The 26,818-nt window shown below is 49.8% G+C and overlaps 1 protein-coding gene across 1 annotated transcript; it reads right to left on the bottom strand.

The window, feature by feature from the left end:
• Positions 1-787: 787 nt before the first annotated feature.
• Positions 788-26,356, bottom strand: SMO (smoothened, frizzled class receptor). Its single transcript, XM_025380568.1, has 12 exons — positions 25,749-26,356; positions 11,081-11,286; positions 9,242-9,451; positions 8,872-9,044; positions 8,285-8,504; positions 8,067-8,190; positions 5,745-5,837; positions 5,213-5,321; positions 4,082-4,267; positions 3,214-3,362; positions 2,558-2,692; positions 788-2,305 (listed from the first exon to the last, which is right to left on the bottom strand). The coding sequence occupies exons 1-12, from the start codon at positions 26,074-26,076 to the stop codon at positions 1,878-1,880; spliced, it is 2,361 nt and encodes a 786-aa protein (XP_025236353.1). The 5' UTR covers positions 26,077-26,356; the 3' UTR covers positions 788-1,877.
• Positions 26,357-26,818: the final 462 nt, after the last annotated feature.

Here is a 26,818-nt window from a genome sequence, read left to right as displayed (position 1 = left end):
CAGCCAGCACATGAGGCCGCCATCAGCCGGACATCTGACTATCAGCCGTGGCCACATTAGCAACAAGCTCTTGGCCTTTCTGAACAGCCTTGGGAAGATGTGGAAGACAAAAAAGATCAGGACCAAGACAAGGTAAGGAGGCCAGGATCGGGAGCCACAGAAGAAAGAACGCACTAGCTGGGCGCGGTGGCTCACGCCTGTAATTCCGGCCCTTTGGAGCCCGAGAAGGGCGGATTACTTGAGGTCAGGAGTTCGAGACCAGCCTGGCCAACATGGTGAAACCCCTTCTCTACTAAAAATAAGAAAATTAGTTGGGTGTGGTGGCAGGCACCTGTAATCCCAGCTACTCAGGAGGCTGAGGCAGGAGAATTGCTTCAACCCAGGAGACAGAGGTTGCAGCGAGCCAATATCACACCGCTGTACTCTAGCCTGGGGGTAGAGTGAGACTTTTATCTCAAAAAAAAAAGGCCGGGCGCAGTGGCTCACACCTGTAATCCCAGCACTTTGGGAAGCCGAGGCGGGCAGATCACGAGGTCAGGAGATCAAGACCATCCTGGCTAACATGGTGAAACCCCGTCTCTACTAAAAAAATACAAAAAATCAGCCAGGGGTGGTGGCAGGCACCTGTAGTCCCAGCTACTTGGGAGGCTGAGGCAGGAGAATGGCGTGAACCCGGGAGACGGAGCTTGCAGTGAGTAGAGATGCGCCACTGCACTCCAGCCTGGGCGACAGAGCGAGACTCCGTCTCAAAAACAAAAAACAAACAAAACAAAAAACACACAAAGAGTTTATACAAAAACCTTTTATTGACTGTATTTCTTCTCCCCATAACCTGGAACCCAGCCAGCATCTATGGCTTCCTGCTGTCTGATTCTTGAAAGTGGGGCCTTGGGAACATGGTTGGAGGCTATGGAAGGTGGGAATCTCACCCACCGGCTATGCAGGTTGAAGGAAGCTTTCTTGCCTGGCTGAAGCTACAGCAGCTTCCCAGGGCAGCCCCTCAAGTCTAGAGGACCCATCCCCCACTGAATGGGTGTGAGGAAGAGATGACACATATTTCGGAGGCCCCATTACTCTCCTCTCCTATCCCACTCCAGGCTGAGGCCCTAGAGCTGAACCAGTCTCTCCCGTGGAGACGGGGCCCAGCAGTGAGGGGAGGGGGTTGGAGGTGAGTGTGTGCAGCAGCTCTGGGTCCTCATCAAAAAAAAAGAAATGCGAAGAGGTTGGCACCTCTGAAATTGAACTGAAGTGGAACAAGGGAAGGAGGATACAGGAGAACAAAAGATGGGTTTGGGGTAGGGCCAACTATTAAGAGGCGACATGGCCCCTATGGGAGCAGGCCCTTCCAGCCCCACAAACACCTGGGAGAGGAAGAGGGAGCCCTGGCCCTACTTAGACAAAGGACTAATGAAAAAATTAACACTTTTGGACTGAGATTGCCAGGAAAGGGCACCCATCAGCCCAGAAAACGGCAGCCAGCCCTCATCGGCCAGACGTGGGCTAGGCTGCCTCCCTGGCTACCACAGCCCACTCTGGGAACTGTCACCTCTGCCTCCACCATTCCTGCCCCACCGCAAGCTCTGCATACCCCCTGCCCCGATGGAGCAGATGCTGCCAACCAGGCTGCAGCTGGTGGGGCAGAAACAAGGACCCTGAGCTCCAGGCCCTGTCCCTGGGGTGAGGCCTCCCCGTGGAGATGTTAGGCTCTTTACCACAGTCCTGCTGCTTTGAGCCAGACATCCAGAACTCTCCTGGGAGGGCAGTCAGCCCACAGGTTCTCTGGAAGACGGGATCCTAGGGAAGCACGCTCGGTGAGGAAGAAGAGCCTTGAAGGTATTGGTTCCTCTCTTTCCTGTCCTAGGTCCTGCTCTGCAGGCTCAGAAGTCCGAGTCTGCATCCATGAGTTCTGCCTCCATCAGGTTGGTGCGGGAGTGAATGGGCCCCAGGCCCTGTCGGCGGCCGTGAGCCCAGGCCGTGGGGGCTGGTGCACTAGGCAGAAATGGATCCTGAGGGGGACTGGGCTCTGGGCAGAATGGGTTGGAAACCAGGGTCCATGCTCCCTGTCGGCAAGAGTCCCCAGCTCCCCAGGCACCTGCAGCCACCAGGCATTTCTGCCGGGGCAGCTGAGGCAGTCGAGGAATGGTACTGGGCGCAGGGGCAGGGGGGTGAAGCTCAGGGGGCGGCGCCAGCGGGCACACCTCCTTCTTCCTCTTCCTCCTCTTCTTCTTCCGGCCCAGGCGCTTCTGCAGTTCTGGGGAGATCTCTGCCTCAACCAGCCACAGGTTGGCTTGTTCCTCTGGGGGCACTGACAGGAGCAGAGAAAACATGAGCCTGGGGCCCTGGCTCTGTCCATGCCACCCCCACTCTCCTGGGAGCCCTTACCCTGTTAGTTCTGGGGCCCAGGCCTCTAGACTCTTAGAGCCTCAGCCCCACCTTTCAGATCCTCTGGCGCCTTTCCTTCCTCTTCCTCCTCCTTTGACAGCCCCTGTACTCCAGTCCCAGAAGCCCCCAGCCTCTGTGCCCCTCCATCTTCCTCCAGCAGCCTGAACCCTCATACCTGGAGTTGCCACAGGGGTGACAGAAATATCCTGGGGCAGTATGGCTCCTCTCCGAGCCACCATCTTGGTGACATGCTGGGCCCAGGCAGAGGAGACATCAGCTGAGGGCTCATTGAGATCAAAGGCCAAGCCCGCTGTGGGAATAGAAGGAAGGAAAGGAGAAGGAATAGTGACTCCCCAGTCCCTGGCAGTGCCTCCCATACTCAGTGCCATTCATCTTCCCACAGCCAGTCCCTCCTGCTCACCAGAGAAAGCTCACCCTGTAACCACGGTGATCTCTACCCCTTCAGAATCTGAAGAGAAGGGCCTCAGGTCCCCAAAGGGCCTAACTGGAGGCCAGAAATCCAGTTCTTGGAACCCTGACTTACTCTTGCCCAAGGATAGCAACTGCAGAATTTAGGAGAAGGGAGAGGGAGGGGAGTCTTCTTGGAACCTAAGCACTGGCAAGCAGACCCAGGGGCAGAAACAGAGACGGGAAGCCCCCCAGAGGGTGGGAGGGGCCTGGGGAAGAATGGGTGTGTGAGTGACAGAGAGAGTGCCTTGCTCCACACAGTCAGTCTTCCAAGTAATCTGTGTGCCCCCAGCAGGCTGGGAGAGAATAGCACATGGGCAGTACAGGGCCAGGAGGCTCAGGTGGAGGAGGGGCGAGGCTCACCCACAGGCCCATCGTGGGACACAGTGTGCATGCTGAAGGACAGCTCCTGGCCTGGGTTCTGCAGGAGCTCGTGCCGCTTGGAGAAGGCCTTGGCAATCATCTTGCTCTTCTTGATCCGCTTGGGCTCATCGTCACTCTGCCCAGTCAACCTGAGAGTAGAAGGGATAGGGAAGGAGTGTGAAGAAACAGCCGCTTCCCATCAAATCTTGGGAAGGGCCAGCGATGCCATTCTTTCCAGAGAAGGAGGCTCCCAAGGGCCTCAAGTCCTTCAAAGACTCAGGAGTAGAGGCCTTCTCTGCAAAGAAGTGCGGCCAGAATACAGAGCTCCTGTGTGCCCAGCCCTCCAATCACTCCACTCTTTTTTTTTTTTTTTTTGAGACAGAGTCTCGCTCTGTCGCCCAGGCTGGAGTGCAGTGGCCGGATCTCAGCTCACTGCAAGCTCCGCCTCCCGGGTTCACGCCATTCTCCTGCCTCAGCCTCCAGAGTAGCTGGGACTACAGGCGCCCGCCACCATGCCCGGCTAATTTTTTGTATTTTTTAGTAGAGACGGGGTTTCACCGGGTTAGCCAGGATGGTCTCGATCTCCTGACCTTGTGATCCGCCCGTCTCGGCCTCCCAAAGTGCTGGGATTACAGGCTTGAGCCACCGCGCCCGGCCCACTCCACTCTTAAGAGATGATGACAGCTGGCTCTGCACTTGGCCCAGGCCCAGGCATTGGGCCACTCAAGGACAGGAGGTGCCACCAGGGGGCAGTGGTGAACCACTGACCAAGGCTGCGCTAGAAGCAGGACCCGACAAAACCTAAAGATGGGGTCCCAAGGCTGAGGGTGAGGTGGGCAGGGCAGGAGGGGCTGGCTGCCGCGCCCACCTGCACCAGGTGCGCCTCCAGATGAGCAGCGTGGCCTTGGTCCAGACCCAGGTGCTCATGGCGATGCCAGTTCCAAACATGGCAAACAGGTTGATCTTCTCCACCAGAAGGCTCGGGCGATTCTTGATCTCACAGTCAGGGATGGGCTTCTTGGTGGGCAGTCCGATGGTCACATTGGCCTGACACCTATAGTGAGGGGATGTAGACAGGTGAGGCTTTCCTTTTTTCTCTCTCTCTTTTTTTGAGACAGGGTCTTGCTCTGTCACCCAGGCTAGAGTGCGGTGGCACGATCACAACCCACCGCAGCTTGCAATTCCTGGGCTCAGGCAATCTCCTGCTTCAGCCTCCCAAGTAGCTGGAACTACAGGTGGGGTTTTCTGAGTCTACTGGGTAGACTCAGACAATCAACCCAAAAACTTTAGAAAGGGCTAAGCCCCACAGCGCTGATCTCAACCCTGGGTGCTCATTAGAATCAACTGGGGAGCTTTTAATAGCTACTGACGTCTGGGTCCCGCCCCAGACAATTAAATCAAATCTCTGGGGCAGAGGCTGAGGCATCATTGTGGTTTAAAGTATCCCAGACTGGAGGCCAGAACCTTTAAGGAAGAGCCTGACACAGTCAGGACTTGGACTAGCATCCATTTTAGCGGCTGTCCTTGTAACAGTGGGCACTGCGCTTCTCTCCGCAGTAGAGATGTCTTACTCTCTCCAATCCATCCTCATTATGACACAAAAAAGCACAGGCAAAACTAGCCGACACTGACAGGTCATTAACCGATCATAGAGAGGTAACTAGTCCTGTGCCGGGATCTACAGCAGGCTCTGCGGGAGAGCACGCAGAATTAGAGGGCAACTTCGTGTCAGTCACGAAGCTGAACTGGCTGCTTAATAGTCACACATGCACCAGCCGGGCAACCAAGGGGGTGGAGAGGGAAGGGCAGAGGTGAGAAAGGATGCAAAGGTTGTTTGCCATGTTTGAGAAACTGCAGAGACTGATGCCTTATGCACCCAGACACCATCAGTTGAATCTGCTGGATGCAACAGGGACTTGGCAAATCCCTGCTGCCCAGTGGGTGTCCTATGGCCTTGGCTCCGGCTCCCAACACTGCCGCCTCCATGCCCCTCACTCACAGCACATAGTCCCGGAAGCTGCGCTCCCACTCAGCCTGGTTGAAGAAGTCGTAGAAGTGGCAGCTGAAGGTAATGAGCACAAAGCCAAAGGCCAGGAAGCCAAAAATGCCTGTGGAGGACAGGGGCAGGACAGGACGTTACCAAGCCCAGTCCCGCAGCAGCAGTGGGGAGGAGGGAGTCTGCCCCACTGAGGCCTCAAAGACCGCTCGGGCTGGGGTGAACTCATCCTGGGCTCAGTTCAAGAACTGCTTCCTCTAAAATAAAGAAGGGCACTTGAGGCAGCCGTGGGAGGGCCCACGTGGGATGTAGTGGGCAGGAGGAACCAGTCCCGGCATGAACTTGAATTCTTCCCCCCGAGTAGGCCCCCTTCTTCTGAGCTGCCACTACCACTACTACCTACACACACCCCTTGTCCTTGTCCCCATGGCTAACTTGTCCCACTGACTTACTGCATCCTGCTGGTCACATAGCCCCAGGAGGGTGCAGTGTTGGACTGGCCAGGACCTCAGACTGAAGTCCTGGGGCCACTCACCTAGGCGCAGCATGGTCTCATTGATCTTGCTGGCAGCCTTCTCACTCAGCAGCCCCGGGTGGTTGCTCTTGATGGAGAACAGAGTCATGACTCCTGAACAGAAGGGGGACCTCAGACATTAGCAGGGGTGAGGCTGCCCTGCTGGGAAGGATGGGTGAGTGGGAGGAGGGTCCTAAGGCTCTGGAGTCCCAAGTCTGATTACCCCTGTGCTGACTGAAAGCCTGGGGAGCTAGAGACACTGGAGAAATGGTGAGAAGTTGGTGGCAGGTCTACCAGGGACTGGGAAGACCAGGGCAGAGCCTAGACAGACACAAGAAGAGGAAACCTCGGTCGTGGCCTAGCTGCCCCTGAGGAAGGGGGCAGATCAAAGCTGTTATGATGGAAAAGGCATAAAACAAACTCAAGAACAGCGCTATCCAATATAGTTGTTGTTTTTTTTTTTTTAGACGGAACCCTGTCTCCCAGGCTGGAGTGCAATGGTGCGATCTCAGCTCATTGCAAACTCCGCCTCCCAGGTTCAAGCAATTCTCCTGCCTCAGCCTCCCAAGCACCTGGAATCACAGGCACCCGCCATCATGCTGGCTAATTTTTGTATTTTTTGTAAAGATGGGGTTTCACCATGTTGGCCAGGATGGTCTTGAACTCCTGAACTCAGGTGATCTGCCCACCTCGGACTCCCAAAGTGCTGGGATTACAGGTGTGAGCCACCATGCCGGCCTTCCCATAGAAATATGTGATCCACATACATATGGCAATTTTCTAGTGGCCACTTAAAAGAAGTTAGAAGAAACAAGCAAAACTAGTATCAATATATTTTACAAACCCAATATATTCAAAATAAAAATCATTTCAACACATAATCCATGCAACACATTATTAATGAGATATTTTACATTTTTTTCCTGCTAAGTTTTTTTTTTAATACAGTGTGTATTTCACATTTTACAATACACCTCAATTTGGACTTGTTTCTTTTAGTTGTTGTCTTGTTTTCTTTGAGACAGGGTCTCACTCTATCACCCAGGCTAGAGTGCAGTGGCATGATCATGACTTACTGCAGCCTCAACCTCCTGGGCTCAAGCAAGCCTCTCACCTCAGCCTCTCACATAGCTGGGACCACAGGCATGTGCCACCCTGCCCAGGCAACTTTTGTATTTTTTGTAGAAATGGGGTCTCACTATGTTGTTCAGGCTGGTCTTGAACTCCTAAGCTCAAATGATCCGTCCGTCTCAGCCTCCCAAAGTACGGGGATTACAGGAGTGAGCTTGCTGCACTCAGCCTGGACTAGTTTCAACACATGTGGCTAGTGATTACCACACCAAGACAGCATGATAACGAAGCACAAATCAGAGGCCCAGACACTATGCCAAAAAGAGGGGAAAGAGGTGACTGAACAGAAGACTGGCAGTTCAGGGTGAGGAAACTGAGGTTCACAAAGGAAACCCAACAACAATGAGCTAAATAGATGCTGAGGCTTACTGTGGGACGGCAGCCCGAGACAGGAAAGTCAGGGACCACTAATTCCATGCATGCTGAGAGCTGTGTGTGCTGGGGGCAGAAAGAAGATGAAAACCAAGCTCCAGAAGATTGACAGTACATATCATTAATTTAATAATGTGCACACGGATAACCAAAGGATCCAGGTTGGGCCAAATGGGCAGAGTAGATTACTCAGGGTGTTCATCACACAAGTGCACTGGCCAGGAGCTGACTGGGGCTGGATCCTGGCCCAACTCCACCTAACAAGCTGTGAGGCTGGGCACGGTGACTCACGCCTATAATCCCGGCACTTTGGGAGGCCGAGGTGGGTGGATCACTTTAGGTCAGGAGTTCAAGACCAGCCTGGCCAACATGGTGAAACCCCGTCTCTACTAAAAATACAAAAACCAGATATGGTGGTGCATGCCTGTAATTTCGGCTACGGGGGAGGCTGAGGCAGGAGAATAGCTTGAACCCAGGAGGCAAAGGTTGCAGTGAGCCAAGATTGTGCCGCTGCACTCCAGCCTGGGCAACAGAGCCAGACTCTATCTCAAAAACAAAAATAAACAACAACAACAACAAAAACAAGCTGTGAGCCCTGGGCCAAGGCCCTGGAGAGAGGGATGGATTTTTCTGGCCAGCACAAAGGTGTCCCGCAAGAAGTGCCCACAGTGTTTCGTCTGCCTAGAGGGTCACCTTCTACTCTGTGCAAAGGCCCTGTAGCAACTAGCTGGGGTCTCAGCATGGGGGCAGCTGTGTTGGCAGCTCCCGGCTCCCGATCACACACAGCAAGTGCCCAGCACATCTTGTTACCCAGCTGGTCCTGGTCTGGTCTTCACTCACCTCGGATGAGGAAGTAGCCTCCCACGATGAGCACCAGGCCGATTGGGGCCAGCACGAAGCCCGCACGGTATCGGTAGTTCTTGTAGCCCACAAAACAGATGCCACTCACAGAGTCCCCATCCACCTGCGGCAGGAAGGGGCGGGAGGGAAGGTGGGTTACTGGCCCCCTCCCTCAAACTCACCCTATCCAGAACTCCCGTCCCTACCAGTCACTATACCTGCGCCACAGCAAGGATTGCCACAGTGAGGACAAAGGGGAGTGACCAAGTGAGCAGGTGGAAGTAGGAGGTCTTGCCCGAGAGAGGCTGGTAGGTGGTGCCTAGGGCTTTGAAGGAAGTGTGCCAGGCATAGGTGAGAACCACAAACCAAACCACGCCAGCCATCAGGGCATAGTACACGATGACAAAGATGATGACGCAGGACAGAGTCTCATTGGAGCTGTGCAGAGAGGTGAGGTGTCACTTGAGGTGGTCACTCCGTACTCCCTCCACCTGGTCTCCCCACCCTGTGCCCAGACCCTCGGCTGCTGAGGTCTGGAGGTTCCCAGAAGTCAGGGCTTGCAGACAGGACCCAGATCAGATCTGAGGAGGCTCTAGGAGCCACCCCTTTGAGCAGATGCAAACCACGAAGGTCCTGATTCTGAAACTAAGATCCTAACACTGGACACCTTGCATGCAGTATGCAGTAAGGCAGAGCCAGATCCTGCTCTGGATCTCGGGTTTACATGCACCTGCCCCTTTTGGAGTAAACGCACACTTCAGCCTTCCTCCCTGCACCTTCACCCCTGGGTCCCCAAGACACCTACGTGGGCTCCCCAAGCCTCATGGTGCCATCTGCACGGCAGACGATCTCCCGGCGGGCACCATCCATGAACTGGGCCAGCCAGCCAATGCTGCCCACAAAGAAGCACGCATTGACGTAGAAGAGAATAACAGCAGGGTAGCGATTCGAGTTCCGCCAGTCAGCCACGAATGTGGCCTAGAAGAGAGAAGTGGGCCATTCTGCAAGGTTAGGGTTATTCTGCTGACACAGACACCCTTAACTGAGCCCCGGACCCTTCTGAGCATGACCCTTCCCTGGGGACCCCCACCAAGACCTCTTTGCCCCCCTTCCCTCTGGCTCTCTTCCCGTGTTCCAGGCAGAGTGCATCCCGGGCATGCCCTCCCGCAGCTGACCAGGGTGAAGAGCGTGCAGAGGCCTGTGACGGCCCCAAAGGCCGCGATGTAGCTGTGCATGTCCTGGTGCTCAGCCTCGGTGAAGAGCGGGTTCTGGCACTGGATGCCGCAGCCCTCCACGTCCTCGTACCAGCTCTTGGGGTTGTCTGTCCGAACCAAGGGCACTTCGCACTGGCCTGAACTGTTGAACTTGATGTTCTGCACCTCATTCTGGCACCAGGGATGGGAAAAGATGGTGTCAAGGCAGCTCAGGAGCGAGCCTCTCATTTAGGGAAAGGTATCCAGGTAGCATGGCAGGGTGACTGGAGATACACTTCTGGGACCTGAATCCCAGGACTGGCTTGGCAAATTATTTGGCCTCTCTGTACCTCAGTTTCCCCACTTCTTTCTCTTTTTTTTTTTGTTTTTTTTGAGACAGTCTCGCTCTGTCACCCAGCCTGGAGGGCAGTGGCGCAATCTCGGCTCACTGCAACCTCTGCCTCCCGGGTTCAAGCAATTCTCCTGCCTCAGCCTCCCGAGTAGCTGGGACTACAGGCACCCACACCACACCTGGCTAATTTTTGTATTTTTAGTAGAGACGGGGTTTCACCAGGTTGGCTAGGCTGCTCTTGAACTCCTGACCTCATGATCCACCCGCCTCGGCCTCCCAAAGTGCTGGGATTACAGGCGTGAGCCACGGCGCCCAGCCAGTTTCCCCATTTCTAAGATGGTAGTACTTACCTCATGGTATGGTTTAAGGGTTAAAAGAATAAACATATATTTTTTAGAGAGAGAGAGAGAGAGAGAGAGACAGAGTCTGGCTCTGTCGCCCAGGCTGGAGTGCAATGGCACAATCTCAGCTCACTGCAACCTCTGCCTCCCAGGTTCAAGTGATGCTCCTGCCTCAGCCTCCCAAGTAGCTGGGATTACAGGTGCCCACCACCACATCCGGCTAATTTTTTGTATTTTTAGTAGAGATGGAGTTTCACCCTGTTGGTCAGGCTGGTCTTGAACTTCTGACCTCATCAAGTGATCCACCTGCCTCAGCCTTCCAAAGTCGTGGCATTACAGGCGTGAGCCACTGTGTCCGGCCAGTTTGTTTATTTGTTTGTTTGTTTTGAGACAGAGTCTCACTCTGCAGCCCAGGCTGGAGTTCAGTGGCACGATCTCAGCTCACTGCAACTTCCGCCTCCCGGGTTCAAACGATTCTCGTGTCTCAGCCTCCCGAGTAGCTGGGACTACAGGCGCCATGACATCAGACTTATGTTTGTATTTTTAGTAGAGACGGGGTTTTGCCATGTTGGCCAGGGTGGTCTGGAACTCCTGACTTCAGGTGATCTGCCTGCCTCGGCCTCCCAAAGTGCTGGGATTACAGGCGTGAGCTTATTATAATGGTATTTGGCATATAGTAAACAGGGCTAATTGGTATTATTACTATAATTATTACTGTTATTATTTTCATTGAAGATCTCTCCTGCACCACTCAGAACTAGCTCACGTCCCCTGTCTTGGTGGCTCTAGCTGTTTCACATGCTCATGCCTTGACTCCCAACATAGATGAGAAACTTCCTGATAGGCTCCCGTCATCTGTGATGCCCATAACACCACAATACCCAACACAGCCAGTGCTCAAAACATTTTGCTGAACCTGTGATCATTGATAAATAAATAGAGAATCCCTAATAGACGGGTCCAGCCAGTGAACTGCAGTTTGAGTTTGTGGCTTGCTGACCCCATGGCTGTAGGCTCAAGGTCTCCAGGATACAAAGCTCTGGGCTCCCCTGCTCCCCACTGGACCCTGCCCTATACCCGGTCCTGCCCAGCCCAGAGAGCCTGGACCTTGTCTCACAGAGCACTCACCGTGCAGCCTTCAGGGAAGCGGTCAGGAGTGCAGCGCAGGAAGTCAGGCCAGCCCCGCTCCCTCTCCACGATGGCACAGGGGCCTCTGGTGGCCTGGCAGAGGGTACGGCTAGGCAGCTCCACCCGGTCATTCTCACACTTGGGCATGTATACGGCACACAGCAGGGGCTGGATCACTGCCCAGCAGCGGGGAGCATTCCGGAGGCCTGAGGGTGGCAACAGAATCGCAGTGAAGGCCCTTCCTCACTCTGACCCACAGACACAGCTGCACCCCTGTTCCCCAGGCCTTTGCCACACTGCAGCCCATCACTGGTCAGACCTGGCAGGTACAGTGTTTCTCAACAGTGCATCTGGGCAGGACAGTTCTTTATACTGTAGGACTGTCCCATGCATTGCAGACACTTAGGATTCCTAGACTCTGCCAACTCAATGCCAGTAGAACCCAGCAGTGATTATGACAAACAAAAACACCCCAGCCCTCTACTCTAGGGACGGTGACTAGAAGAGAGCCTGGAGAGGAACCTCTGGGCTGCTGGGAATGTTTTATTTCTTAATCTGGTACTGGTTACACGGGATGCTGGGAATATTCTATCTCCTGATCTGATACTGGTTACAGGAGTGTATTCACCCTGTGGGAATCAAGTTCATGATCTGGGTGCTATTCTGTATGCTTACTATAATTTGAGTTTTAAGAAAATAACTGCCACTTCCAGATGCCCTGCTAGGGAGTGGTAATGCCTCTGGTAGAGCTCCCCGGGGTGGATTTACCTTCTCAGGGGTGCACCCAACCCTCACGGGGCCCATTTGCTAGAACCAGGAGATGTTTCCCTTTGCCCAGACCCCAGAACCCTTGTTCCTCTTACCAAGCGGAGTGAGAGAGAGAAGAGATGGGGGCTTAAGAAGAGGTAGTCAGAGGAGCCAGGCACTCCAAAGCCAGAGGAGGAAGCAGGAAGTCAGATGGAGAGGAACAGAGGAGGCTCTGTCCAGTGCGGAGAGGGGAAAAATGCTGTCAGCAAGACAGAAACAGATGGCGATCTCCCAGCACCCCTCCCCAGCATAGTCCTCCACCCTGCCCATCACAGAAGCCCCTCCTGAATCATCCCGGCTTCAGCAATATCTATTTCCCAAGCAAGAAGTTGCATTAGGAGAGAATATGACGATGTGAGAGCCAACGTGGGTGCTGGTCACATTTCCAGGCTGGGGGTGGCAGAGACAGGTAACCTCTCCTTTGGAGGGAAGGCAATATAGTAGAGGGGTAAGGAGCATGTGCACAGCAGTTGGCTAGCCTGGGTCCAAATCTTGGCTCCACTCTTTCCTGGCTCTATGATCTTGCGCAAAGTACTTTATCTTTGGCCTCAGTGGCCTCATCTGTAAAATGGGGATGATAGATTTACCTTATGGAACTGCTGTGAAAAGTGAGATAACACTTTAAATGCCCTTGGCAGTACCTGTTATGTAGTAAGCGCTCAGGAAATGTTAGCTCTTATGATTATTTGTTTGAGGCCTCTGACTGCTCCCAGCTTTCAGAATATATTCCAGGGTGCAGAGCAAGTTTCTGCCAGTTAAGAAGCAATGTCCTCCTCTGGCCGGGCGTGGTGGCTCATGCCTGTAATCCCAGCACTTTGGGAGGCCGAGGTGGGTGGATCACGAGGTCATGAGATTGACACCATCCTAGCTAACACAGTGAAACCCCGTCTCTACTAAAAATACAAAAAATTAGCCGGGCGTGGTGGCGGGTGCCTGTAGTCCCAGCTACTTGGGAGTCTGAGGCAAGAGAATGGCATGAACCTGGGAGGCAGAGCTTGCAGTGAGCCGAGATCACGCCACTGCACTCCAGCCTGGGCAACAGAGCGAGACTCCGTCGCAAAAAAAAAAAAAAAAAAAATGGCAGCAATGTCCTCAGGCAACAGTTCCCACTTGACTCAATTCAGTTACCAGTTGGCCAGGCGCCGTGGCTCACACCTGTAATCCCAGCACTTTGGGAGGCTGAGGCGGGCAGATCACCTGAGGTCAGGAGTTCAACACCAGCCTGGCCAACATGGTGAAACCCCGTCTCTACTAACAATCCAAAAATTAGTCAGTCCTGGTGGTACATGCCTGTAATCCCAGCTACTTGGGAGGCTGGGGCAAGAGAATCACTTGAACCTAGGAGGCGGAGGTTGCAGTGGGCTGAGATGGTGCCACTGCACTCCAGCCTGGCCAACAGAATGAGACTCTGCCTCAAAAACAAAACAAAACAAAACAAAACCCTAAAAACAGTCACCAGAAATTCTCAGCACATGGGTACTTGTAGAAAACAGAGAAGTAGGTGCCAGGGATTGGGGTGAGGGCAGGGTTTGCCTACAAAATAGTAGCATGAGAGAATATATGGGGGTGAAAGGACTGTTCTCTATCTTGAATGTGGTGGCTGGTTACACAAGTCTATGCATTTGTCTAAACTTAGAACTGTTCAACAAAGAAAAAGTGGATTTTACTGGATATTTACTTTTATTGCACAGTATATTTAAAATGGGGGGAGCTCTCTGGAGTAAAATGCTTTAGAGAAACATAAGGCAGTTAATCAAAAGGTTGTGTCGACGGGCATGGTGGCTCAAGTCTGTAATCCCAGCACTTTGGGAGGCCGAGGTGGGTGGATCATGAGGTCAGGAGTTCAAGACCAGTCTGGCCAACATGGTGAAACTCCGTCTCTACTAAAAGTACAAAAATAAGCCGGGTGTAGTGGAGGGCACCTGTAATCCCAGCTACTCAGGAGGCTGAGGCAGGAGAACCGCTTGAACCCGGGAGGCAGAGGTTGCAGTGAGCCAAGATGGCACCACTGCACTCCAGCCTGGGCAACAGAACAAAACTCCATCTCATAACAAACAAACAAAAAACAAAAAACTGTAATTTTTCTCAATCTTTTTATATCTGTGATAACAATCAGGTTTTAAAAATGGGTAATTTGATTGTTTTTTTTTTCCCTCTCATCGTGAATATGGTTTCATACCTTAAAAATAAAACTCCCCAGGAAAAAGAAATTATTAAATAAATCTTTAAGGACAACTGAGAAATTATCTAGGGAAAAAATAAGGTGGATCTTTACCCCATTTCTTACATAAAAGTCCAGATGGATAAAAAATAACTACATTGTTTTTCTAAAAATTAAAGTTTTAGAAGAAAAGATGGAAATGATTTTTTAAACCTTGGAGTGGAGAAGGCCTTCTGAAATGACACAAAACCTACACACCATGAGATAAAAGATTTAAACAAAAGACTTCAGAAAAATCAATACAAAATCATAAGAAAAGACACTCAAAAAATATATTTTCAATGCTTATCACAAGAGCTAATTTCCTTATATGCACAGAGCTCCTCCAAATCAGTAAAAATTGCATAATTCTATAGAAACACAGGCAAAAGACAAATAACAGATCACATTTGCAAATGTTTTGATCTTTATCACTAAGTGATAAAAAGTATAAAAGTTTTAAAAAAGAGTATTTCATTGTAGTTTATTCCACATTTGTATTATTAAGAGTGAGGTCGGCCGGGCACAGTGGCTCAAGCCTGTAATCCCGGCACTTTGGGAGGCCGAGACGGGCGGATCACGAGGTCAGGAGATCGAGACCATCCTGGCTAACATGGTGAAACCCCATCTCTCCTAAAAAATACAAAAAAACTAGCCGGGCGCGGTGGCGGGCGCCTGTAGTCCCAGCTACTCGGGAGGCTGAGGCAGGAGAATGGCGTAAACCCAGGAGGCGGAGCTTGCAGTGAGCTGAGATCTGGCCACTGCACTCCAGCCTGGGCAACACAGCGAGACTCCGTCTCAAAAAAAAAAAGAAAAAAAAAGAAAAAAGAGTGAGGTCGAACATCTCTTTACGTTTTTATTTTTTTTTTATTTTTTTATTTTTTTGAGATGGGGTCTCACACTGTTGCCCAGGCTGGAGTGCAGTGGCATAATTACAGCTCACTGCAGCCTTGAGCTCCCCAGGTTCAGTTAATCCTCCCACCTCAAATTCCTGAGTAGCAGAGACTACCAGCTCACACCACCACACCTGGCAAATTTTTGTATTTTTCTGTAGAGACAAGGTTTCACCATGTTGCTGAGGATGGTCTTGAACTCCTGGGCTCAAGGCCATTTAATGGCCTTTAAAAACATAAAGAGGGCTGGGCGTGGTGGCTCGTGCCTGTAATCCCAACAGTTTGGGAGGCCGAGACGGGTCGATCACCTGAGGTCAGGAGTTCGAGACAAGCCTGGCCAACGTGGTGAAAACCTGTCTCTACTAAAAAACTATAGACACTAGCTAGGTGTGGTGGCAGGCACCTGCAATCCCAACTACTTGGGAGGCTGAGGCAGGAGAATTGCTTGAATCCAGGAGGTGGACGTTGCAGTGAGGCGAGATCGCCGTTGCACTCCAGCCTGGGTGACAGAACAAGACTCTATCTCAAAAAAAAAAAAAAAAAGAAAGAAAGAAAGCAAAGCAAAGCAAAGCAAAGACTGTACTATAAAGAGTATGAGGGGAAACTGGCACTTTTATATTTGCTGGTAGGAATGAAAATTAGTAAACACTTGTGGAGATCACTTTGGCATTATCTACCTTTTTTTTTTTTTTTTTTGAGACTGAGTTTCACTCTTGTTGCCCAGGCTGGAGGGCAATGGCGCGATGATCTCGGCTCACTGCAACCTCCGCCTCCCAGGTTCAAGTGATTCTCCTGCCTCAGCCTCCCGAGTAGCTGAGATCACAGGCATGCGCCACCATGCCCGGCTAATTTTTTTGTATTTTTAGTAGAGACGGGGTTTCTCCATGTTGGTCAGGCTGGTCTCGAGCTCCAGACCTCAGGTGATCCGCCTGCCTCGGACTCCCAAAGTGCTGGGATAACAGGCGTGAGCCACCACCCCCGGTCCCAAAATTTTATACTAGTACTTCTACTTCACATGTTCCCAAAGATAATATAGATTATTCATTGCAGCACTGTTTGTAATAGCAAAAGAGTAGAAACAGCTTGAATTCATACCCATCAATAGGAGACCAACCAAGTAAAATAACGTACACCATTATAATAGAACACTTTACAGGGTAGAACTATAGTCACGTGTTGCTTAACAATGAGGATATCTTCTAAGAAATGTGTCACCAGGCAGTGTCATCTTTGTGTGAACATCATAGAGTGCACTTACACAAACCTGGATGGTAGAGCCTACTGCACACCTAGGTGATACGGTATAACCTACGGCTCCCAGGCTGCAAACCTGTACAGCATGTTGCTATACTGAATACTGCAGGCAACTGTAACACTACGGTGAGTATCCCTGTATCTAAACATATCTAAACATTGAAAGGCTACAGTAAAAATGTGGTATTATAATCTTAAGGTAACACCATCACATGTGGTTCATTGTTAACCAAAGTCTCCTTATGGGGTACATGACAGGATGTGCATTGAAATGGAATGATGTCCAATGTTGTAATGTTACATGGACTCAGTTGAGTGGAGAACAGTCTATAGAGCATGGTACTGGTTGGGCGGTAGAGGAGAGACTAAGAGCACATCTACATCTAGACAGATGTCAGATATTTCCAAAAGGACACACAAACCAGTGTTGGTGGTTACTTCTGCAGAGGAAAAATGGGTAGCTGGATGCAGAAATAGGACTTAACTTGTTCCTTTTGAATTCTGTGCCATGTACATTTATAACCTATTTTTTAAAAGTAATTAAGCTTAAGGCAGAATATGGTGGCTCACGCCTATAATCCTAGCATTTTTGGGAGGCCCAAGGTGGGTGGATCACTTAAGCTCAGGAGTTCGAGACCAACCTGGGCAATATGGCCAAACCCCATCTCTACAAAAACAAAACAAAACAAACAAACAAAGGAAAAAACAAACAAAACTTGAGCTTAAAAACAAAATAAAGAAATACACAAATTACTAGGATGGGGAAGCTTTCCAAAGAGAAAAGAAGGATATGAAACTGAAAAGAGAAAGAAAGGGGATATCAGCTTTATCTGTATTATTTTATTTCTTTTAATAAAATATGAAACAAAAAGAGAAACAGGAATACAGGTGCTACCACGCCCAGCTGATCTAGACTTTTAAAAAGACTTTTTATTTGTGTGATTCTGATGATGAATCAAGTTGAGTACCACTGTTCTAAGGCTGGTTTAATATTAGAAAGTTCAATCAATGCAATTTACTACATTAACAAGTTAAAGGAGAAAAAAAATCATATTATCATCTCAATGGGTGCAAAAAAAAGTTGATAAAATTCGGCCAGGCGCGGTGGCTCCCACCTGTAATCCCAGCACTTTGGGAGGCCGAGGCGGGTGGATCATGAGGTCAGGAGATTGAGACCATCCTGGCTAACATGGTGAAACCTCACCTCTACTAAAAATACAAAAAATTAGCTGGGCGTGGTGGCACACGCCTGTAGTCCCAGTTACTTGGGAGACTGAGGCAGGAGAATCGCTTGAACCCAGGAGGCAGAGCTTGCAGTGAGCTGAGATCGCATCACTGCACTCCAGCCTGGGTGACAGAGTGACACTCTATCTCCAAAAAAAAAAGTTGATAAAATTCAACATCCATCTGTGATCAAAAGAATAATTGGCAAATTAGAAATAGGAGAAAACGTTCTTAATCTGATAAACTGTAATTAACTATAAAAACCTATATCAAACATCAAATTTAATGATGAAGGGTAGAAAAGCTTTCTTTTTAGGATCCAGAAAAATCAAGAATTAAGACGTTGTGTCTATTTAACAACGTACTGGAAGCCTTGAGTAAAGCAATAAAGATATAAGACTTGGAAAAGAAGAAACAAAACTCATTACTCACAAATTATATGACTATGTGTATAGAATAAATTTAGCAAGTTTATTGAATTCACAATCAATTTTATTTCTATGTATCAGCAACAAAGTGAAATAAATGTTAAAGGCATCAATTTTATTTTTATATTTCAGCAACAAACAAAGTGAAATAAATGTTAAAGGCATCATTTACAACAGCATCAAAAATATCAAGTACCTAGGAATGTCTAACAAATAATAAGCATTTAAATCTGTGCAGAATATTGAGAAAATGAAAGATCTAAATAGATAGAAATATAAAAATGTTCAATGTTTGGAAGACTCAGTATTGTAAAGATGTCTCTTTTTTTTCCAAGTTAATCTATATAGTCAATGCAATCCCAGTAAAAAATCACCAAGTATTTGTATATTAAAACACAAAGGAGCATTTTGGGAGGCCAAGGCAGGAGGATCGCTTGAGCCCAGGAGTTCAAGACCAGCGTGGACAATATGGTCAGACCCTGTCTCTATTAAAACACACACACGTGTGCACACACACACACACATGTGATCAAGAATAGCTCAGACTCTCTACTAGATACTGATATTCTGTAAGTAACATTCTTACCCTATGGTTCACAAAGGATTCTTGGAAAAATTGAGGTCCATTAATTTCAATAGGAAAAAAATTACACCTAACCAAAATTTGGCTCTTCCTCCAATTATGAATGTAAGCAACACATCACAGTATATAATTTTTTTTTTTTTTTTTTTTGGGCACTGTGGTTCCTGCATGAAGATAGTGGCCGGCGGTGCCTGGACATACAATACCACTTCCACTGTCACGGTAAAGTCTGCCATCAGAAGAACAAAATGGAGTCTCTTATGTCTACTTTGTTCTTCATAGACACAGTAACAGTCTGATCTCTCTTTCTTTTCCCACACCAAAGTGCTGGGGTTACAGGCATGAGCCACCACGCCTGGCCCACAGCACATAATGTTAATAGTACCTGTGGCTTTGTCACAAGTGGAAACCAGATATTTTGTTGCAGATATCTCGAAATAATGTCAATAATCACTTTGATATTATAGTGGTTATTACACCTGCACCAGATCTTATTTATTGTATAAATAAGCCCACCTACTTGCATTTTTATATTTGGTAACTATTATGTCAATATAATTTATTTTCTTTGTAATCCTATATACTCATATCTAGCATATATAAAGAACTCCTACAAATCTTACAAAAATGACAGATAGTCCCTGTAGCAAAATACGTCAAAGATTTGAACAGACACTTCCCAAAAGCAGAACTCCTAATGGCCAGTAAGCATTTGAAAAGGCATTTAACTTTACTAGTAATCAGGGAAGTTCAAATTAAAACCACAAATATATGCCACAACATAGCCAGTAGATTGGCAAAAATGTAAAAGGCTGATAATACCAAGTGTTGGGAATCATGTGAACCAATGTTGACTTTCTACTACCTAGTGGGAGTATAAGTTGGTACAACCACTTTGAAAAATATGCATGTGCATTATTAGCCAGCAATTCTCCTTCAGCATATACCTGGAGAAACTTGTGCCAGTTGTACCAGGATATATATAAAAGACTACTCACAGCAATGTTATTCACAGAGGGCAAAAACTTGAGATGACAATAAAAGGGGTAAACAATTGGTGGTATACTCATATAATGGAATATTATTCAGCAATGAAGAAATAAGCTGCAGTATGAGGGGGGTGGCTCACCTGAAGTCAGGAGTTTGAGGCCAGCCTGACCAACATGGCAAAACCCCATATCTACTAAAAAATACAAAAATTAGCCAGGCATGGTGGTGCACACGTATGGTCTCAGCTACTTGGGAGGCAGAGGCAGGAGAATCGTTTGAACCCAGGAGGTGGAGGTTGTAGTGAGCCAAGATCGCACCACCACACTCTAGCCTAGGTGACAGAGCGAGACTGTCTCAAAAAAAGAAAAACAAACAAATGAACAAACAAAAAAGAAATAACCTGCAATAACATGGATGAATCTTACATAATAACGTAGAGTAAAAGAAGCAAGAAATAATATGCACAGCTATTATTTTATACAAATTCCATTTGAATAGAGTTCAAAAACATGCAAAGCTGAAATATACTGTTTATGGATTCCAAAACTAAGAGGTAAAACCATAGAGAAAAAAAGGAAGTGATTACTGAAAAGTGGAGAGGATGTGAGCAAGCGGAGGAGGATGTGACTAGCAAGACACAGAGGGAGCTTCTGGGGTCTGACCATGTTCTAGTTATTGACCCAGATGCCACTTTATAATTATTTGTTATTTAGTACCTCTGTGTTTTATGCAATTTTCTACATACATGTTATATTTCACACTTAAAAAGTTAAAGATCTGAAGCAAAATTGAAGACTTGGGCTGGCACAGAACACATGCCTGTAGTCCCAGCTATTCCAGGCACCATAAGTACCATGCAGACAATCAGTTAGCCTCTGAATAGCCACTGCACTCCAGCCTGGGCAACACAGCAAGACCCCATTTCTCAAATAATTAATTTTTTAAAAAGTTTTTTAAAAAGACTTAGGCCCATGTATGTTTTTCTGTATTTTATACTTTCCCTATACGTGTGTGTGTGTGTGTACATACATACATACATATAAACATATGTATTTCTAAGACAGGGTCTTGCTCTGTTGCCCAGTCTGGAGTGCACTGGTGTGATCATGTCTCACTGCAGCCTCAACCTCCTGGGTTCAGGCAATCCTTTTGCCTCAGCCTCCAGTGTAGCTGGAACCACAGCTGTGTGCCAACATGCCTGGCTAATTTTTTTTTTTTTTTAGAGATCGGGTCTCACTTTGTTGCTCAGGCTGGTCTCGAAGTCCTGGCTTCAAGCAATCTCCCGCCTCAATTTCCCAAAGTGCTGAGATTACAGGTGTGAGCCACTGCATCCAGCCTATACATACATACATACATACATACATATATATATATGCACACCTTTTTTTTTTTTTTTTTTTTGAGATGGAGTCTTGCTCTGTCACCCAGGCTGGAGTGCAGTGGTGCAAGCTCTGCCTCCCGGGTTCACGCCATTCTCCTGCCTCAGCCTCTCGAGTAGCTGGGACTACAGGCGCCCACCACCACGCCCGGCTAATTTTTTGTATTTTTAGTAGAGATGGGGTTTTTCACCGTGTTAGCCAGGATGGTCTCAATCTCCTGACCTTGTGATCCACCCGCCTCGGCCTCCCAAAGTGTTGGGATTACAGGCATCAGCCACCGCACCTGGCCATATATATCTTTTTAACTGACTCTGATCATCAGCCAAGTTTGGGACAAGCTCTAAGGAAATTCTTTCTGATCTGTCCCTGAAAATAATCCATCATCACCAAAAACATTCTTCCTGTCACCCTTCAATTCAACGTGTGACAGGCAAACAAGAAATTCCTCCCAGCCTTTGTCTCTCTCCTACTTACCTGCACCTGGGCAAGGTGACAGGGCCACACACTTACGTACCACACAGAGCACAGCAGTGGTTAAGGAGGCTACGTGCTGGCTCTCAGGGACCCATCATCACTGCCAGCTGCAGGCCTCTCTGCTTTTTTGCCCCACTTACTAAACCAGGTTTGGCCTAAGGTGGACCACGGCCTGGACATTATGTTTGTCTGGTCAGCTTGGAATGCCTGGGAGGAGGCATTTCCAGCTGTAAAGGGGAGAGATGCTAAGTGACTGAAGAAGCCTGAGGCCAGAGAGATGAAAGACAGAGGAAAGACCTGAGGTCTATACAGACCTAGAAATTGGACCAACCTGAGCTATAAACTTCCTCAGTCAATGGCATCCTTCCAAAGCCCCAGTAGTCAGGGCCAAGGAAGCACACAGTAGCCACCTCTCTCCAGCAATTCCTGTTTCCAGATCTGCCAAGAATCTCCACATAGATGTCCAATGAGCATCTCTAATTCACATGGCCAAAATCAAAGCCACACCTCCTGCCTAAACTTCTTCCTCCTCTAGCATTCTCTATCTTAGTGAAAGGGAATGGCACCACCTTCCATCCAAGCCTGAAACCTGAGGCCTCCCGCTCATTGAGGCTCCACACCTAACTCATCAGTGCCCTCTGAGCACTACCTCTGAAAGTCAGTGGAATCTGCCTACTCCCTCTGTCCTGTTACCAAGTCCCAACCACCATCGTCTCTTACTTGGGCTACTTCGACATCCCCTGGTCAAGAAGTCAGGCTCCAGGCTTTCCCTGCTCCTATGGCTTCTTCACACCACACCTAAAGAGATCCAGCTAAAATGCAAAGACAATTACATCTCTCTCCCTTAAAATCTTTCAATGGCTCCTTATCATCCCCTGGATAACATCCAAACTTAATATGAGGTATACATCTCTTTATTTTCTAATTCTTTGGGTCTGATCTCTTACAATTCCACCCCTTACACGCTTTGATCCAGTTCTACTGCAACTCTCTTTTTTTTTTTTTTTTTTTGAGACAGAGTCTCGCTCTGTTGCCCAGGCTGGAGTGCAGTGGCCGGATGTCAGCTCAATGCAAGCTCCGCCCCCCAGGTTTACGCCATTCTCCTGGCTCAGCCTCCCGAGGAGCTGGGACTACAGGCGCCCACCACCTCACCTGGCTAATTTTTTGTAATTTTTAGTAGAGACAGGGTTTCACTGGGTTAGCCAGGATGGTCTCGATCTCCTGACCTCGTGATCCACCCGTCTCGGCTTCCCAAAGTGCTGGGATTACAGGCTTGAGCCACCGCGCCCGGCCCTCTACTGCAACTCTTATACTTTCTTTAAAAGCACCAAGCCCTCCTACCTCTACATCTTTGTACATGCTATTTCCTCTTCCTATCTGGATTTTCACACCTCAACTCTCCCTCAGCCAGGCAATTCCTGCTTATGTGTCAAGTTATAGGTTAAATGTCATTCTTCTGGGGATGTTCTTTGGGTCCTTTGTGCTTTTTCAGCACCCTAAAATGCTACAGTATCTTTCACAAGTATTTCTTTTTTACTTTACTTTTTTTTTTTTTTGAGATGGAGTCTCGCTCTGTCATCCAGGCTGGAGTGCAGTGGTGCTATCTCAGCTCACTGCAATCTCCACCTCCTGAGTTCACACCATTCTCCTGGCTCAGCCTCTCAAGTAGCTGGGACTACAGGAGCCCACCACCATGCCTGGCTAATTTTTTTTTTGTATTTTTTAGTAGAGACGGGGTTTCACCTTGTTAGCCACAATGGTCTCAATCTCCTGACCTCATGATACACCCGCCTCGGCCTCCCAAAGTGCTGGGATTACAGGCATGAGCCACCATGCCCGGCCCTTTCACAGGTATTTCTAAAGCCTGTTGAATGGTCTGTCTTCCTCTTTTTTTTAGAGACAAGATCTCAGACTGGTCTCAAATTCCTGGGATTGCGCAATCTTCCCACCTCGGCCTCCCAAAGTGCTGAGATTACAGGTGTGAGCACCATGCCCAACCGTCTTCCTCTTGATGACAGAGGATCATGTCTGTGTTCTTCATCCTTACATGCCCAGAATGTGACATACGGCAAACATTCAATACATAACTGAATGCATGAATGGAAGCATGGATGTGTACTCGGAGGCTTTGAAAAAAGTGAAGACCCAGTCTCTACCTTCAAGAGTTTACTGATGAAGACAACCTAGATCATCTTCATCCTTCACCCACAAAAACACCCCTAAGAGCCAGGTAACACTGATCATGTCTAATGCAAAATCAAGATGATTAACTCAGGACACAATAAATAACTTGCCAGAGACTACCAGCTGACCTGGCTGTGATTCTCACACCAGGCTCAAGGCTCGGGTTCACTCTACCTACTCATTACCCAGCTCAAGCTAACACCTGTTTCTGCTCCACTTGCAAGACCCAAGCAGAAAGAGTGCAACCAGAACGCATATGGAAACAGGAAGGAGCTGAGTGATGGTGGTTGGTGGCAGAGAACTCATAGTGAACTAATGGAACTAATGGTGCTGGGCTCAGTGCTGGTGTCTCTGCAGGACCCTACCCTGCCAAAAGGCACAGACAGTGAGATTTCAACCTGCACAACCAGCAGATGGTACTAACTCATACATGTTCCAGCTGAAACTACTTCTGTCTGCTCAGCAGCTGCTCTCAAGAGTATGGGCTGGAAAGAGGTTCATACCCTTCCTCCTTGATCTGATGGTAACTGCAAGGAGGCAACATCAAACATGCATTTAACTTGGGAAAATTAAACCATGGGTCCCTGCGAAATCAATAAAGAGAGGGACAGAAAGATTATGCTTTGACAGCATGAGCAACTCAGAACTGGGTAAGATTCTAGTGCTGAGAGATTTGAACTTTCCATTCAGCTCGCTCCTAAACTCAAGTGGTGCTCAAAGCAACCTTGCTTAATCTTACTTTGGTGTTCTTTTTATTACTATTATTCTTTCAGTCTTTTGCATGAACGTAACTTTAAAATTGCAATTATTATCTTCTATGTATACCCATTCTTATGTATGAGTATACATGTAACACATTTATGCAAACGTCGTAAAAGGAGTGTATATGCAAAACCACATCAACCTTACACTACAGTAGTCTGCAGAGTTTTCAAAACCACTGTTGATTACACATGGTTTCTGTCTAACGTGCTGTGCTGACTTTAGAACCTGATGCCCACAAAGGATGCAGCTCCACCTTATGGGTACCATGGATACCATCCTCCAAGTTCCTCCTCCAGCATCTGAACCAAGCCAGGAACCTTATGGACTTGTCCAACATCTGACAAAGGCTGAGAACTTGTCAATGACAGGCGGCCTACATACACTCCCTACATTACGGTCCTCACCAGCCCCCTGGGCAGAGCTAAGACATGGGGTACCCCAGCCCTGTCAAAAAAGGGAGGCTCCCAGTTCTGCTCCTGGCTCCTGGTTTTCTTTTCTTTTTCAAGAACGGTTTTAGAATCACACTGGCTAGAAGTGAGGGCTGATAAGGCCAGTTCCCTTCCCCAGCACCCTCCAGGCCTCAACTAGAAAAGTGACAGGTGGGGAGAGCGTATACTCTACACTGCTAAGGAAGGACATTTGGGTTCAGTGTGCAGTTTTTCAGACTCTGCCACTCCAGTGAGGGGGCTCTGGGACTTCAAACCACCATGGAAGTGTCCACAGGCTCTCAACACTCCAGACTTAAGCGTCCTTCCACAGCCCTGACCAGCCTGGGTAACCAAATTTCCAAAGAACACACAAATAATCGTTAGAAAGGTCTTATTCCTTCATAACCTCCTGCATGCGTCAGAGTGCCCGTTTTTCAGATGCACAAACTGAATGAAATCTCCTGTGAAAGTCAGACAAGATCACAGTTCTCCAGGCTTCTTTCCTGTCTCCCAAATCAAGATTTCCAGGACTTTCTGGTCACCTTCTAATAACTCATCGTTACGGAGGTTTCATTTCCTTCAAAACTTCACTTGATCATGTCCCCCTACCCTTCCCTCCAAATGCCTAAACCTCTTCCACCGTCATCCCTCCCCTTTTCCTCTCCAACTCCAATTTCCCCAGGGTCTTGAACACCTCCTTGAATCCCCCGGCACCCTGCTTCCAGAGTAGGTGGAGCATCTCCTCTTGTTACAAAATGTCTTTTCCCGTGGCTTAGAGCCCCCTCCTCACGGGCCCCTCATCCCCGCCATCCTTTGCTCACCCACCAGCTCGGGCCCTTTGTGACCCGCTTCGTCAACTTTCTTGCCCTCCCTTTCCCATGACCGAGGGTCCCATCCTGCACGTAACCCGCCCCCAAAGTTTCGGACTCTGTCCCTCCAACTCTCCTGGGTGCTGTCCCCGCCCTCTCCGAGGCTCAGGCCTGAGCCTGTTCTTTCCAAGGGTGCCCCCGTCTTACCGTAGCACCTCCCGCCCCCCCAACCCGGCTCCGGAGTACTTACCCGACCAGAGCACGAGCTTGCCGTGCGCTTCCTCCTGGGAGTCCGAGTCCCCGGCCAGCAGTGTGGAGGTGGCCCCGTAGGGCAGCACGGAGCCCAGGCACACGTTATAGCGCAGCGGCTCGCAGGGGGCAGCCCGGCCGCAGTGGCTCAGTGGCGGCGGAGGGCCGGTCACCGCCGCGCTCCTCCTAGCGCTCCCGCCCGCGCTCCGCGGCCCAGGCCCGGTCGCGTTCCCGCTCGAGGACGCCCCCCGGCTCGGGCCCCCCAGCAGCAGCAGCAGCAGCCCCAGGAGCGGGAGCTCCGGCCCCCGCGCGGGGCGGGCAGCGGCCATGGCCAACCCCGCCAACTCAGCAAAAACCCCGGCGCCCCCGCCCGCCCCTCGGAGCCCACCGGCCACACGCACGACCCTTGCGGGCGCGGAGGCGGCTCATGCGACCTGTGCGCCCAGAGAAACCGGGCCCGGGCCCCTCCGGACGCTCCACGCGCCCCGGCCCCTCGGCGCCCAACTTCGCAAACTTTGGAACCTGGGGCCCATGTTGGGCTGCGGAGGCCCGGACCGGGATGCACGACTCCCAAAGCTCTCGCCTCGCGATCCAAGTTGTCTTCAGCCCTGGGAGCCCCCTGGGCCCCCAATCCCCAGCCCCATTCCCTCTGCCACCATTAAAGCCAACTCCCAGCCCTGCGAGGAAGGCCAGGCGCGGGCCGGGGGTGCGAGTGCAGCTCCGGCTCCGCCCCCGCGCCAGCCCGCGGCCCAGGAGCCACCTTCGCCCCAGCGCGCCGCAGCCCCCCGAGCTCTCCCCGCCGACGACCCGGCTCCTTTGTTGCTCTAGCTCGCTGGGCTCTCTGGAATGCACGGGCCTCGCGGAGCCAAGCCCGGCCCCCCTGCGCCGAGGCTGGGGGAGGGACTGGACGAAGAAGGAGGGGAGAGATGGGGAGGGGAGGCGAGAGAGGAGGAGCGCAAGCGTCAGCGTCCCCGGCGCCCGGAGGGGCCCGGGCTAGGGGGATCTGGTGACCCCGCCTGCCGCCGCCCCGCGCCAGGGGGAAAGAGATGGGTGGAAATCGTGGGCCGGACC

The sequence above is a fragment of the Theropithecus gelada genome, chromosome 3 (assembly GCF_003255815.1).
Source record: "Theropithecus gelada isolate Dixy chromosome 3, Tgel_1.0, whole genome shotgun sequence".
In the NCBI taxonomy this organism is placed as follows: domain Eukaryota; kingdom Metazoa; phylum Chordata; class Mammalia; order Primates; family Cercopithecidae; genus Theropithecus; species Theropithecus gelada.
This window is presented reverse-complemented; position numbering and strand designations above follow the sequence as displayed.